Genomic DNA, 16,324 nt, shown 5'->3' on the forward strand with positions numbered 1-16,324 from the left:
GCTCTAATCTGCCCACTTGCAATCGGCTATGTTTAGTCCAGAACAGGCAACATATACCACTATTTTAAGGTAAGTCTGTGCAACTTGCTTTGAGTTAAGACAGCTCAAACAAGCATTTTGGCCTGGGACTAAGCTTAAGCCTTGTATGTGAAACCGGCCCTAAATTATTTATATAATATAACTAAATGTGTTTCAGGGGCAGTCAAGAAATGGAACAGCAAGGCCACAGAACATGACATAATCAGAGCTGTGGGAGACCACCTCAAGCCTCTGGTAGAGCCGGGGGTGGTGTTTACCACTCCACCACGCCTTCAGCAGGCTTGAAAAGGGATAGTTTTTCATATTAAGATGGAACAAGAAATGTGTTGTTTTACACATATTTGTTCAATGTTTTGGCAAGAGTTTTGATTGGTCAGTCATTGGGTTAATTTGTTTGTTCAAATCAAGCTTTATTTATACAGCACATTTCAGACATGGATGGAACGCAATGACTTCACAGGAGAAAAACAATGAAAAACAATATTTAGTACACAACAAACATGAGGATAAAAAAAACAAGACTAACAACTGAAAGACTAATGAACATTCTAAGGAAATGCCATTGATTCAAAAATAAAAATAAAAATGATGCAATATCCAACCCAAAATATAAGCTTGTTTTACTACATTGTTTTTACATTCCCCACAAAACAAATCTAAAATGTTGCTCAAACAGAAAAGGGAACTAACAAAGAGTCACTAACAACCACAACTAAACAGGTGGGGGTTTTGGAGGGGTTCTGAAAGACACTATGGGGGTGTCCACTGAAAGTTGACTAGTAACAACAACTAGGACCTAAAAGACACCCACTAAATCTGCCCAAGAAGAGGCATACAAAAGAAAAACCCACACCACACTTAAAGACAGGAAGCAAACCAAAAAGGTAGTGCAACTAAAGATGTTGCCTCTCCACTTCTATCAAGACAACTGGAGCACTGGGCCAGACACTCTTACATAGAACCTGGACCAGCTCAGGTGAAACACCTTCCCACTAACGAGATGGACAAGCCAGCACAGGTGTAACACATACTGACTAACGAGGTGAAACCAATCAATGCACCGAAGACACATTTCAGTTGAATGCATTCAGTTGTACAACTGACTAGGTATCCCCCTTTCCTAAGTGCTAAAGTCCAACCTCAAAACATAAATGGAAAAACCAAAGCCTGTGACACCTTCCCCCCCTTAAGACAACAAATATATCCTATATTTTTGTTGGAAATGTTTGTTGGAAACTTCCATATCACATTATAATCAACTACAATGCTTCACCAATATAAACATGGCGTCTACTGGAAGGCAACAATTAAAAACAAGCAAAAACACATTTTAAATATTTTTCTACAATCTTTTTTCTCCTTTTTCTTTCTGTCTGAAACTCACAAGTTTTGAAAAACTCACTAGCTTCTAGAACTCTGTCAAAATAACGTGCAGTCAAAATCAATTGGGATCCATGGCAACGCAATGGCTAAACGCAAAACACAAACCTTTTTGATTGCCCACCCTTTAGACAATCAGCAACCAAGTTGTCCTTACAACAGACATGTCTGATTTCAAGAGGAAACTCCTGCAATATCCGTAGTAACTTTCCACCTCACTGCGGAGCTTCTCTCTCTCTTTTCACGGTTCACTAGATAGACATGTTGTTGGATCGGGGCCCAGTCCCCAATTTCATGCTCTAGTACATTTGGGTTGGCACATGTGAGAATGAACCCTGATATTATAAAAGTAGGGCAACAATGTCAATATAATTGCACCCAAAAATTGTCAGTTGATTGCATAAATAATTATGATTATTAAATTGTAAATATGAAATATCAAGTAATTGAAAAAACGACCAGAAAATACATCTTTCAACCGATTGGTCTTCTTTCAACATCTTTTCAATTATATTTTGCTAGGTGGGACAGCCCCAATGACAAAACACAGTTTTAACATGTCCAAATCAATAACAAATATGCAAATATGCATAACATGTGCTATATACACAAACATCTGCCACAATAATCATATTACTTTTTCTTTTTAACTGCACAAGCACCAGAAACACTGTTGTTTTGACACGTAGCAATAAATCACTGATATCAATTAGGGGGGAAATCAGGTTGTACCTGATGTTGAAATTAACACAACTAAAAAAACAAATGGAAGGATAAATCTTTCACCTCACTGGTTAAAGGACAACCTGCATAAGACAGTCAGCTACATTTTGGAGTGATGCATTTAAATGTAGGGGTCGCTAAACAAAGGAATGCAACACTTATCAGTCATAATTGATTTCAACATGATATCGATGAGTTAAGAGCTTAAAAACCACGGAATCTGAGAATAATGTGTACAGCATTGGTTAGAGGACAATTTGTAGAAAACAGCTCGCTAAATGTTGAAGTGTTGCATTTTAATTCAAGTGGGTTACCAACGTGGTAAGTGTAACACAACTAATTTTTTGTTAGTCAGTTTTTGTTAAAGCTTATGAATAGTACTTTATCAATTCAGAGCCTGGATTTGTGCTGAGGCTAATATCCATATCATGCTGAAATCAATAGAACAGGGGGCAAACTTTTAGGTTCTACATTGAGACATCATTTCATTGATATCATGAAACAACTCCATGTATTTTCTGATGTTTAATCAGTGATCTTTTATCAGAGTATCTCTTCCCACATTGATTACAGCTAAGAGATTTCTCTCCTGTGTGTGTTCTCTGGTGTGTCGTCAGACAGCTAGATGTAGCAAAACTCTTCCCACATTGATCACAGTTAAAAGGTTTCTCTCCAGTGTGTGTCCGCTGGTGTACTATCAGGCTGTTTAGCTGAGTAAAACTCTTCCCACATTGATTACAGCTATATGGTTTCTCTCCTGTGTGTGTTCTCTGGTGTATAGTTACATAGCTGGATGTAGAAAAACTCTTCCCACATTGATTACAACTATAAGGTTTCTCTCCTGTGTGTGTCCGCTGGTGTACTATCAGGCTTTTGATGTGTGTAAAACACTTCCCACATTGACTACAGCTATATGGTTTCTCTCCTGTGTGTGTTCTCTGGTGTATAATTTGATAGCTAGATGTAGAAAAACTCTTCTCACAGTGATCACAGCCAAAAGGTTTTTCTCCAGTATGTATTCTATGGTGTGCTTTCAGGGTTTGTAGCCGTATAAAACTCTTCCCACATTGACTACAGACATATGGTTTCTCTCCTGTGTGTGTTCTCTGGTGTATAGTTACATAGCTAGATGTAGTAAAACACTTCCCACAGTGATCACAGCCATAAGGTTTTTCTCCAGTGTGAATTCGTTGATGTATTTTAAGGTCTGATGAAGAGTTGAATCTTTTCCCACAGTCAGAGCAGTAGTGAGATTTCTTCCCTATAAATCTCTGCTGGTGTTTCTTGCGGAGTTCTGATCTGGAGAGACTCTCTGCCTCATCAGCATCATGATATTGTTGAGGATCCCCAGAGGATCCACGATAGTCCCGTCTGTCTCCTGTGTGAATGACAAAGTCAGACAGATGGATAAAGTCCCACAACAGCAGAAACCAGAAATAAGTTATTCAAGTTTTTGAAATCCTAAGCAGTGTGCCAGATGACTTTTGGTCTCCAATACAGGCCTCTTTCTGTGTTGGATAAAATTGCGGCACAGGGGCGATGCACACACAATTTGATTGCAGAAACTCCTCCATGGTAATGAGGAAACCACTAGTTATGGATGTAGTATATCTGGTAATGAGGAAACCACTAGTTATGGATGTAGTATATCTGGTAATGAGGAAACCACTAGTTATGGATGTAGTATATCTGGTGATGAGGAAACCACTAGTTACGGATGTAGTATATCTGCATGGAGCAAAAATGTTGAGCAAATACTTTAGTTTCCACAATGTATTCTGAATATTACAGCTCACTATTATCGCAAGATCAGGAGTGCTACTCAAGTAAGCTCACATTAAGCTCTGTGTCTATTCACTAATTCACCACCGTGGGGGAAAACTCACTGGAGTTCTCATAGGCTGACAGCAAAATAGGCCTCCATTTCAGGTTGCTTATGAGTGCATTTCACATTACTTTTGGATTAGAATTGCAAGGCTCGATTGAATGTCCTGCTTAATATAATGTTTGTGTTATTGTTGCAAATCAACTGCTTGATACTTCTTTTTTTTAAACACTTAAAATGCAATTTGGCTAGCTTTGCCAAAAGCCTGACAATAAGGGTTTGTCCACTAAGTGTTTGCCAAATTGGTCCATAACTTCACCTAACAACAACAACAACAGCAGTTGTAAATGAGAACTTGTTCTCAACTAGCTTACCTGGTTAAATAAAGGTTAAATAAAAAATAAAATAAATATAGCCTATCCATCAAGGAACAGTTCTCTACACATTATGAGCTAAGTATCTCCGTGTCCAAACAGACTAACGAGACCCTACTGTAAATCAAGCAGACAATAACACGTTAAAAACATCAATTTGTTGGGGATGTTGGATCCAACATGGAGCACGGCATAACTGTCTTTACCAGAGTAATGAATGAAGAAGCACTTTGGTTGTTTTCCATGTCATGATGTTTGTCATTCAACTGGCATTCAGAAAATGATTTCCTGGATCAGCTGATGATAGTTGAACATATGACTAGCTAAATACAGTGGGGAGAACAAGTATTTGATACACTGCCAATTGTGCAGGTCTGTAATTTTCATCATAGGTACACTTCAACTGTGAGAGACGGAATCTAAAACAAAAATCCAGAAAAATCACATTGCATGATTTAAGTAATTAATTTGCATTTTATTGCATGACATAAGTATTTGATACATAAGAAAAGCAGAACTTAATAATTGGTACAGAAACCTTTGTTTGCAATTACAGAGATTATACGTTTCCTGTAGTTCTTGACCAGGTTCGCACACACTGCAGCAGGGATTTTGGCCCACTCCTCCATACAGACCTTCTCCAGATCTTTCAGGTTTCGGGGCTATCGCTGGGCAATACGGACTTTCAGCTCTCTGCAAAGATTCTCTATTGGGATCAGGTCTGGAGACTGGCTAGGCCACTCTAGGACCTTGAGATGCATCTTACGGAGCCACTTCGTAGTTGCCCGAGCTGTGTGTTTTGGGTCGTTGTCATGCTGGAAGACCCAGCCACGACCCATCTTCAATGCTCTTACTGAGGGAAGGAGGTTGTTGGCCAAGATCTCACGATACATGGCCCCATCCATCCTCCCCTCAATACGGTGCAGTCGTCCTGTCCCCTTTGCAGAAAAGCATCCCCAAAGAATGATATTTCCACCTCTATGCTTCACGGTTGGGATGGTGTTCTTGGGGTTGTACTCATCCTTCCTCCAAACACAGCGAGTGGAGTTTAGACCAAAAAGCTCAATTTTTGTCTCATCAGACCACATGACCTTCTCTGGATTATCCAGATAGTCATTGGCAAACTTCAGACGGGCCTGGACATGCGCTGGCTTGAGCAGGGGGACCTTGCGTGCGCTGCAGAATTTTAATCCATGACGGCGTAGTGTGTTACTAATGGTTTTCTTTGAGACTGTGGTCCCAGCTCTCTTTAGGTCATTGACCAGGTCCTGCTGTGTAGTTCCGGGCTGATCCCTCACCTTCCTCATGATCATTGATGCCCCACAAGTTGAGATCTTGCATGGAGCCTCAGACCGTAGGTGATTGACCTTCATCTTAAACTTCTTCCATTTTCTAATAATTGCGCCAACAGTTGTTGCCTTCTGAACAAGCTGCTTGCCTATTGCCCATCCCTGCCTTGTGTAGGTCTACAATTTTAACCCTGATGTCCTTACACAGCTCTCTGGTCTTGGCCATTGTGGAGAGGTTGGAGTCTGTTTGATTGAGTGTGTGGACAGGTGTATTTTATACAGGTAAAGATTTCAAACAGGTGCAGTTAATATAGGTAATGAGTGGAGAACAGGAGAGCTTCTTAAAGAAAGACTAACAGGTCTGTGAGAGCCAGAATTCCTACTGGTTGGTTGGTGATCAAATACTTATGTCATGCAATAAAATGCAAATGAATTACTTAAAAATCATACAATGTGATTTTCTGAATTTTTGTTTTAGAGTCCGTCTCTCACAGCTGAAGTGTGCCTATGATAACAATTCCAGACCTCTACATGCTTTGTAAGTAGGAAACCCTGCAAAATCGGCAGTGTATCATACTCCCCACTGTAGCTACAGTATTAAGAATGTCTAATTATTGAAGACCCGCGTTGATGACAGTATCCATTTGGGTGTTGTGAATACAGTTACGGTGACTCTCAGTTAGAACCATTTCATTTAGCAAACTCTGAATGATTTTGGATTTCTGTGCCCGTGAAAACTGTTTTCCCAGCTTAACATAAGGAGACACTAAATGTTACGTAGTTAGAGAACATTTCAGAGATCTGAATACAAAAAAAATGTACTAACAGGACAATAACCTAAACCAGTTACAGTTTGGTCATAAATCGTCTTGAAAGTCTATGGCAAGACTTGAAAATAGCTTTCTAGTAATGATCAACAACTAACTTGACAGAACAGTTAGGATTTTAAAAAGAATAATGAATATTCACATTAAGATCTGTCGCCTATTGGATGACATCACGATTTCCCATTAAGCCAACTCCTTGAAGGCCTTACTATGACATCACTCACTCCTTCAAGTTTGTAGTTGTATAAAAAAAAACTATTTTGCTCAAAACATTTATTTGTTTCCCTTTAGTGTGTTTATACTTTAATGTATTTATATATCACTTTTCAACAGGAAAAGTTAAAAACCACTGGAGGACGTCATGAACAATTCCGACAGTACAAAAACATATTCAAGTGTGGAATGCCCCTTTAAGAATCACACATTAGTTCAACAACTGCAGAGTTTGTGTCCCTGTTTGATAAGATAGTACTCACTGTATTTACTGGTGTTAATCAGTTCTCCGGTCTTCTCTTCTTCGTCCTCCTCTAATGTGACAGTAATCTCCCCCTCTTCATCCTCCATTCCCAAAACGTCTTCATCTTCTTTCACTTCATCCTCCATTCCAAAAACTGCATCTTCCTCCTTTTCTTTCACAATAACAGCCCCTTCCTCTTTTACTCTGAAGGCGTCTTTCTCTTCTTCTTTCACTGTAACAGCCTCACCCTCTACTTGTTTTTGTAGTGTAACAGCCTCTTCTTCTTCCTCCTCTTTCACGATAACTTCTTTCTCCGTCCAACAGATCCTCTCTTCTTTAGCAGGAGAGTATCTTAGTGAACTCATGTTCGGGGATGTTAGCTAGTTAGTATTAGCGACTGGACTAGTGCTAACTTAACCAGCCAGCTAGTTGACTTACAACTTGAATATTAAATTAAATGGGGTAGCTAGTTGTTTCCACATAAGTGTGTTTAAATCATTGTGGAAAATGAACCACGAAATTGTCTAAAGAACTTGACTGTTCCGACTTTGTTGGCTAGCGAGCTACGGAGGTGGCTGCAGTTGTTGAAGAAGCGTTCCGTCCACTAGATTACACGTCACACTAGAAACATCGCCTGAAAGAAACATATCGCCTTCTGCTGTCTGGAAGGAGTAAACGCAGTTGAGGAGGGAACTTTTTTTCTTCTTCATTGAATTATAATATTATAAAGCAGTTTAGGGAAACGTTTTTTTCTCTCTATTAAATATGAATATTATATCTACACATACAACGAGCAACAAGTGTTGTTTGATTAGTTATGATAAAACAAACTCTACATCTACTCCACATCTGTATTTCTGATTCAGTCAAATAACTAGATATCAAAATAAGCACCTTGTTATTGATACCCTTGATAAAGATGATTAAAAATGTATGAATAAAATAGATAAATGAACTTTACCCACTACCAGGATATTTTAGCCCAAAACCTGGTTACCTCTCTGCTAGGAGGCTGAAACTTGACCATAAGTGGATCTTCCAGCAAGACACATCAACATTCACAAAGAAATTGTTAATTGGGCACAAAATCAACATTTTCAATGGCCATCTCAGTCTTCGGAATTGAACCCCATTGAAAACCTGTGGTTTGAAATGAACAGGGCAGTCCACAAGCGCAGAAAAAATAAACCAGAGATTCTGTATGGAGGAACGGTCTAAGATCCCACCCAATGTGTTCTCTAATCTCATAAAACATGTCAGTGTAGTTATCCTCCCAAGGGGAGGGTGCTGGAGTATTGAAAACAAGGGTGGCAATAATTCAGACCCCTACCTTTTGAGAATTACATGTTAAACTAAATCTCTTTCTCTGAGCAATTGTATCCATACAAAATAATATAATTTCCTTTTTTTTGGTGTAACAATACACCATGTAGATGTATATAATGGACAGACTAGGTATATGCTGCTCCTACATGGTGTAACAATACATCATATAGATGTAAATAATGAACAGACTAGGTCTATACTGCTCCTACATGGTGTAACAATACATCATGTAGATTTATATAATGAACAGACTAGGTCTATACTGCTCCGACATGGTGTAACAATACATCATGTAGATGTACAGTTGCGGCCAAAAGTTTTGAGAATGACACAAATATTAATTTCCACAATGTTTTCTGCTTCAGTGTCTTAAGATAGTTTTGTCAGATGTTACTATGGAATACTGAAGTATAATTACCACCATTTCATAAGCGTCAAAGGATTTTATTGACAATTACATGAAGATGATGCAAAGAGTCAATATTTGCAGTGTTAACCCTTCTTTTTCAAGACTTCTGCAATCCGCCCAGGCATGCTGTCAATTAACTTCTGGGCCACAACCTGACTGATGGCAGCCCATTCTTACATAATCAATGCTTGGAGTTTGTCAGAATTTGTGGAGTTTTGTTTGTTCACCCGCCTCTTGAGGATTGACCACAAGTACTCAATGGGATTAAGGTCTGGGGAGTTTCCTGGCCATGGGCCCAAAACATCAATGTTTTGTTCCCCGAGCCACTTAGTTATCACTTTTGCTTTATGGCAAGGTGCTCCATCATGCCGGAAAAGGCATTGTTCGTCACCAAACTATTCCTGGATGGTTGGGAGAAGTTGCTCTAGGAGGATGTGTTGGTACCATTCTTTATTCATGGCTGTGCTCTTAGGAAAAATTGTGAGTGGGCCCACTCCCTTGGCTGAGAAGCAACCCCACACATGAATGGTCTCAGGATGCTTTACTGTTGGCATGACACAGGACTGATGGTAGCGCTCACCTTGTCTTCTCCAGACAAGCTTTTTTCTGGATGCCCCAAAAAATCAGAAAGGGGATTCATCAGAGAAAATGTCTTTACCCCAGTCCTCAGCAGTCCAATTGATAAGGGAATTTATGTTTAAGGTAATGACTAATGAATTCTACCCTGAAATGTAATTATTAAATTATGTTCCATGAATAATTAGACAAATGTAACTATTAGTAATTATTAGATTATGTAACATGTATAATGAATAATTAGAGTGATAAACTTAAGTCCAATAAGGTTTGGTCGAGACAAGTAAGGGAGAGAAATGTGTGTGTGTGACTAAGAAAATACAGAGGACAATTAAACTATGCATGACCTGACCTGGTTGGAACTTTGAAAAACTTACGACAGGAAAGAGACCTTGTCAAGGTCCCTCTAATCTAGGGAGGGAGGAAACGGCATGGAACTGCCAGCTTGGTAGTGATAAACGAGGAATGTGGACGTTGGGGAAAGATACATCCCACCTACTGTTCGTGTGTGTGTGTATGTGCATGTAAGTAGGTGGGGGTGGGAGTTATAAAATGACATGTCTTTGCATATTTAACTTATTCAGAATGTTCTCTGAATAAACCTTACGGACCTTTTGCAGAATCTGAGTCTTTGCCTAATTAATATTAAACCCAGGTTCTTACAAACCTCGAGGATTGGTCAAAGCATAAATAATTGTTTAGTTATCATCATTGGGATTGAAGATTCTCGTGACAGTACCGGTGCCCCCTGTATATAACCTCCACACTGATTCGGTACCAGTGCCCCCTGTATATAGCTTCCACACTGACTCGGTACCGGTGCCTCCTGTATATAGCCTCCACACTGACTCAGTACCGGTGCCCCCTGTATATAGTCTCCACACTGACTCGGTACCGGTGCCCCCTGTATATAGCCTCGTTATTGTTTTTCGAATTGTGTTACTTTTTATTATTACTTTTTATTTGTGTCTACTTTGTAAACATGTTCTTCTTCTTGAACTGCACGGTTGGTTAAGTTCTTGTAAGTAAAGCATTTCACAGTAAAGTCTAAGTTGGTGTCTTGACGCATTTGTAAAAAAACAGTTTGTCATAAAACACTATATGTCACTCGAGTCTAGGTGGGTGAAGGAATCAGGCGCAGAGAGTTCCACTGGGGAAAAGTGCTCTTTAATACGGCACACAAAAATGACAAGCCCAACAACACAGGGCGCGGACAACAAAGTGTATACCCAAAAACACAGGGTGCCAAGTCCGTAACGCGTAACAAACACGTAACAAAAAGACAATCCCGCACAAAACAAGGGAGGGTACACGTACGTAAAATAGGGAAGCTCATTAAGCCATACAACAGAACACAGGTGAAACTAATAAGACAAAACAAACAGACAAATGAAAAAGGGATCGGTGGCGGCTAGTAGGACGGTGACGACGACCGCCGAGCACAGCCCGAACAGGCATGGGAGCCAACTTTGGCGGAAGTCGTGACAGTACCCCCCACCTGACGCGCGGCTCCCGCAGCGCGCCGCCACTGGCCTCGAGGACGACCCGGAGGGTGATGCGCCGGGCGATCCGGATGGAGGCGGTGGAAGTCTCTCAGCAGAGAAGGGTCCAAAATGTCCCCCAACGGAACCCAGCATCTCTCCTCCGGACCGTACCCCTCCCAGTTCACGAGGTACTGTAGGCCCCTCACCCAGCGTCTCGAGTCCAGAATGCCACGTACTGTGTACGCCGGGGACCCCTCGATGTCCCGAAGGGGTGGAGGGACCTCAGGCACCTCACCTTCCTGCAGGGGACCAGGAGAGACACATGAAACGAGGGGACAATCCTGAAACCTTGGAAGTTGTAACCTGTAACACACCTCGTTTATTCTCCTCAGGACTTTAAATGGCCCCACACACTGCGGCCCCAGCTTCCGACAGGGCAGGTGGAGGGGCAGGTGGAGGGTCGAGAGCCAGATCCGGTCCCCCGGTGCGAACATGGGGGCCTCACTGCTGTGCTGGTCAGCGCACCTCTTCTGCCTTTCTCCCGCTAGTCTTAGCGACTCCTGGACGGCTTTCCTGGTGTCCTTGGAGCGCTGTACCCATTCCTCTACTGCAGGAGCCTCGGTCTGGCTCTGATGCCATGGGGCCAGGACCGGCTGGTAACCCAACACACACTCAAAAGGGGACATGTTCGTTGAGGAGTGGCAGAGGGAGTTCTGAGCGAGCTCAGCCCAAGGAACATACCTCGCCCACTCACCAGGCCGGTCCCGGCAATATGACTGCAGAAACCTGCCCACATTCTGGTTTACGCGCTCCACCTGCCCATTACTCTGGGGGTGAAAACCCGAGGTCAAGCTGACCCAGACCCCCAGTCTCTCCACAAACACCCTCCAAACTCTGGACGTGAATTGGGGGCCCCGATCAGAAGCGATGTCCTCAGGCACCCCATAGTGCCGGAAGACATGCCAACAAGGCCTCCGCAGTCTGCAGGGCCGTAGGGAGACCGGGCAACGGGATGAGACAGCAGGACTTAGAAAACCGATCCACAACGATCAGGATCGTAGTACTTCCCTGGGACGGGGGATGGTCGGTAAGAAAGTCCACCGATAAGTGTGTCCACGGCCATTGTGGAATGGGGAGGGGCTGTAACTTCCCTCTAGGCAAGTGTCAAGGAGCCTTGCTCTGAGCGCACACCGAGCAGGAGGAGACATAGAATCTCACGTCCTTAGCCAACGTGGGCCACCAGTATCTCCCTCTAAGACTCAGCACTGTCCTCTCGATGCCAGGATGACCCGAGGAGGGTAAAGTATGAGCCCAACTGATTAGCTTATCCCGGACACCACTCGGGACTAATTGAGCCCCCGCTGGACAGTTAGGGGGGGCCGGCCCTCTCTATCTCCGCGTGTCCACCTCCCATACTACCGGTGCCACGAGACATGAAGGTGGAATGATGGGAGTTGGCTCAACGGACCACTCCTCGGTATCATAGAGGGGGACAATGCGTTGGCTTTGGTGTTTTGGGAGTCTTGCCGGTACGAGATGGTGAACCGAAACCAGGTAAAAAACATGGCCCATCTAGCTTGACGCGGATTTAGCCTCCTCGCTGCCCGGATATTCTCGAGATTACCGGTACAATGGTCAGTCCAGATGAGAAAAGGGTGTTTCGCCCCCTCAAGCCAATGTCTCCACACCTTCAGAGCCTTGACTACAGCTAACAACTCCCGCTCCCCCACGTCATAGTTCCTCTCTGCTGGACCGAGCTTCCTCGAAAAGAAGGCACAAGGGCGGAGCTTGGGTGGCATGCCCGAGCGCTGGGACAGCACTGCCCCGACCCCCACCTCGGACGCATCCACCTCCACTATGAACGCTAAAGAGGGGTCCGGATGCGCCAACACGGGCGCATTGGTGAACAGCTCCTTCAGACGACTGAAAGCTCTGCCCGCCTCTGCTGACCAACGCAAGCGCACTGGTCCTCCCTTCAGCAGTGAGGTCATGAAAGCAGCCACCTGATCAAAACCTTGGATAAACCTCTGGTAGTAATTGGCAAACCCTAAAAACCCCTGCACCTCTTTGACCGTGGTCCGAGTCGGCCAATTACACACGGCTGTAACGTGGTCACACTCCATCATCACCCCGGAGGTGGAAATACGATAACCCAGGAAGGAAACGGCCTGTTTGAAGAACACACACTTCTGTTCTTGCAATATGGATCATGCCCCAGCAGTCACCCAAGTACCTTACGCACCAGAGACACGTGTGGCAGAATAGATCAAGATGTCATCGATGTACACTACCACTCCCTGCCCGAGCAGGTCTCGGAGAATCTCATCTACGAAGGATTGGGAGACGGCTGGGGCATTTTTCAAGCCATATGGCATGACGCGGTACTCATAATGGCCAGATGTAGTACTAAATGGGGTTTTCCACTCATCTCCTCCCCGGATACGCACCAGATTATACGCACTCCACATGTCCTGTTTTGTGAAGAAGCGCACCCGGTGAAATGATTCCACCACCGTAGCGATGAGAGGTAGTGGGTAACTAAACCCCACTGTGATGGAATTTAGACCTCGATAATCAATGCACGGACGCAGACCTCCCTCCTTCTTCTTCACAAAAAAGAAGCTTGAGGAGACAGGTGATGCGGAGGACCGAATGTACCCCTGTCCCAGTGATTCAGCAACATATGTCTTCATAGCTACTGTCTCCTCCTGGGACAAGGGGTACACGTGACTCCTAGGAAGTGCAGCGTTCTCCAGCGTTCTCCAGGAGGTATATCTCCTCAACGATGGGGTGGTAATTGGGTCGCCTTCCTTTTACTGAAGGCGATAGCCAAATTGGCATATTCAGAGGGAATGCGCACGGTGGAAACCTGGTCTGGACTCTCCACCGTAGTTGCACCAACGGCAACCCCTATACACCTGCCTTAACACTCCTCTGACCACCCCTTAAGAGTCCCCTGTCGCCAGGAAATCACTGGATTGTGCTGGGGTAGCTAGGGAATTCCTAACACCACTGGAAACGCAGGTGAATCGATAAGGAACAGACTAATCTGCTCCTTATGACTCCCATGAGTTACCATGTCCAGCGGCACTGTGGCCTCCCTGACCACTCCTGACCCTAATGGTCGGCTATCTAAGGAGTGCACGGGGAAAGGTAGGTCTAACGACACAAGGAGAATCCCTAGCCTTAACGCGAGCCCCCGATCCATGAAATTCCCAACTGCGCCTGAATCGACTAGCGCCTTATGCTGTAGAGAGGGAGAAAACCCAGGGAATAAAGGTAACACATACATATGACCGACAGGAAGCTCTGGGTGAGTCTGGTGCTGACTCACCTGGGGTGATCGAGTAGTGCTCCGCCTGCCCTCCCAACTCCCAGACAAGTTATTCCAGCACCGGTCGGCCGTGTGTCAACGCCGACCACAACTGGTGCAGAAGGAAACTCCTCCTCCGGTCCCCCTCGAAGCCGCCCCCATCCAGCGTGAGGGTGGTGTCCCGACACGCTAGCTCCCTGCGGACGTCCTCCCTGAGGCTACACCGGAAATGGTCTATCAAGGCCCTGTTGTTCCACCCCGCTCCTGCGGCCAAGGTCCTGAACTCCAGGGCAAAGTTCTGCACGCTTCTCGTCTCCTGACGCAGGTGAACCAGCCGTTCACCCGCCGCACGACCCTCTGGTGGGTGATCAAATACAGCTCGGAATTGGCGGGTGAACTCGGGGTAGTGATCCCTCGCCGAGTCTGGGCCATTCCACACTGCGTTTGCCCACTCTAGGGCTCGTCCAGTCAGACAGGAGACGAGGGCGCTCACGCTCTCCTCTCCGGAGGGAGTAGGACGAACGGTCGCCATCTCCACAAAGGAACTTCGGAGCTCTGTCAGAGTGACCATCAGGTTTTGGGTCACCTCCCTGACCAAGGCCCTTCTCCCCCAATCACTCAGTTTGGCCAGGTGACCAGCTCTAGGAAGACTATTCCATTTAAGAATGATGGAGGCCACTGTGTTCTTGGGGACCTTCAATGCTGCAGAATTTGTTTTGGTACCCTTCCCCAGATCTGTGCCTCAACACAATCCTGTCTTGGAGCTCTACGGACAGTTCCTTCGACCTCATGGCTTGTTTTTGGCTCTGACATGCTCTGTCAACTCTAACTAAGGTTTCTCTGTTTTTTGCCTGTTTTCACATTTTCATTATTGTGTGTAGATTAATGAGAATTCTCTTAAAAAAACAATTGTAATATAAATCTGTAACGTAACAAAATGTGGAAAAACGGAAGGGGTCTGAACTTCCTGAATGGACTGTTTTATTTCATTTTAAAAAATGTAACCTTGATTTAACTCCAAATCACGGCCGGTTGTGGACTCAAATCGGGGTGTCTGTAGTGACGCCTCAAGCACTAAGATGCAGTATCTTAGACCGCTGCGCCACTCAGGAGCCCTAAAATAATGCTCTAGTGCTGTCCCCACCTAAAATAAATCTTGGTCAACCAAGAGTCGTCTGTTCATTCTACCAAACGATTGGTTGAAATGTTATGTGTGGTTTTCCATATATAAACACACCCCATCTGTTTTAATAAATCAACTATATGTACTGAACTGGTGTGATGCTTTAAGCACACTGTTTGATTAAATAATTAAGACACACAAATGACTCGAGGGAGCCAGAGATCAAGATAACTTAACCAGAAGGAGAAAAATTCTGCCGTTATGCTCCTGAAGTTTCCGGTAATGGGCTACACCAGCGGTCGGCAACCTTTTCCATTTGGAGTGCCAAGTTATCTTACCATTTCTACCTATCTGCGTGCCAGTTAGGATTTTCATATGCACATTTTCATGGAACAGTTTCATGTCATTTATAATAGTATCTCAAAATTAAAATGAAAATTATACAAATCTAAAAGTAACTTTTATTGCCATTGCCAACTATGTAAAAATAGCCTACATAAGGCCAACAAATAAAAACATTGCAGCCTGCAGGTAGAAAATATCCTACAAATCACATTTGCTGTACATGGCCTGTCTACAACAAACTTGAAACACTGCATCAACTATCAACTGGGTCGGCCCAAAACTCGAGAGAGCAAGCTTGCAACATTGTATAAAATATTTTGGACCCTCAAGTTTCCCACACCAGTGAGTTTGGGACAGACACAGCTCTAGGCTATTTGTGCAAAGAATAAGAAATAATCAGCTATCTTATGACATTTCCACTGGATCAGAGCATTACATTTTCCCCTTTTATGACAAGTGGTTATCGAAAGGGCGAGAGCTGGAAATATTTTACGAAAATACTTTGTTTACTTGCTGTTTGAGGTGAAGAAAAAATGACTTTGAGAAGCTCCACAACTCATTAGTGGTGGTGCGTTAAGACAATCAGAAATTCTATCAGACATCCCCAAATAGGCACATTTATAGGCCTACAGTTGCGCGCAGGCCAGGGAGACTAGTCCTACTTCTATATGCGTAATCAGGTGTGCATCCTTACTCAACATTGACAGGAGTGTTTCAAACAAAAGACAATGAATACATTTACAAAATGTATTACGCATCTTGCGGGGTCAGGTCTGGGTGGTCTTCCATAGGCCGTTTCATTTAGTATCCGTTTGGGTCGGCAATGATTCTATT

At 43.8% G+C, this 16,324-nt stretch overlaps 1 protein-coding gene across 1 annotated transcript; it reads right to left on the reverse strand.

Moving 5' to 3' along the window:
- Positions 1-424: 424 nt before the first annotated feature.
- Positions 425-7,513, reverse strand: LOC135557338 (zinc finger protein 664-like). The gene is made up of 2 exons (XM_064990520.1): positions 6,934-7,513; positions 425-3,520 (listed from the first exon to the last, which is right to left on the reverse strand). Exons 1-2 carry the CDS (start codon positions 7,277-7,279, stop codon positions 2,637-2,639), a joined length of 1,230 nt encoding a protein of 409 aa, XP_064846592.1. The 5' UTR covers positions 7,280-7,513; the 3' UTR covers positions 425-2,636.
- Positions 7,514-16,324: the final 8,811 nt, after the last annotated feature.

Source organism: Oncorhynchus masou, chromosome 16 (assembly GCF_036934945.1).
Source record: "Oncorhynchus masou masou isolate Uvic2021 chromosome 16, UVic_Omas_1.1, whole genome shotgun sequence".
Lineage (NCBI taxonomy): Eukaryota > Metazoa > Chordata > Actinopteri > Salmoniformes > Salmonidae > Oncorhynchus > Oncorhynchus masou.

Coding starts and splice junctions, on each gene's coding strand:
- LOC135557338 (XM_064990520.1), bottom strand. CDS start 7,279: ATGAGTTCACTAAGATACTCTCCTGCTAAAGAAGAGAGGATCTGTTGG. Junction 3,521..6,933: donor GATTAACACCAGTAAATACA/GTGAGTACTATC, acceptor TCATTCACACAG/GAGACAGACGGGACTATCGT.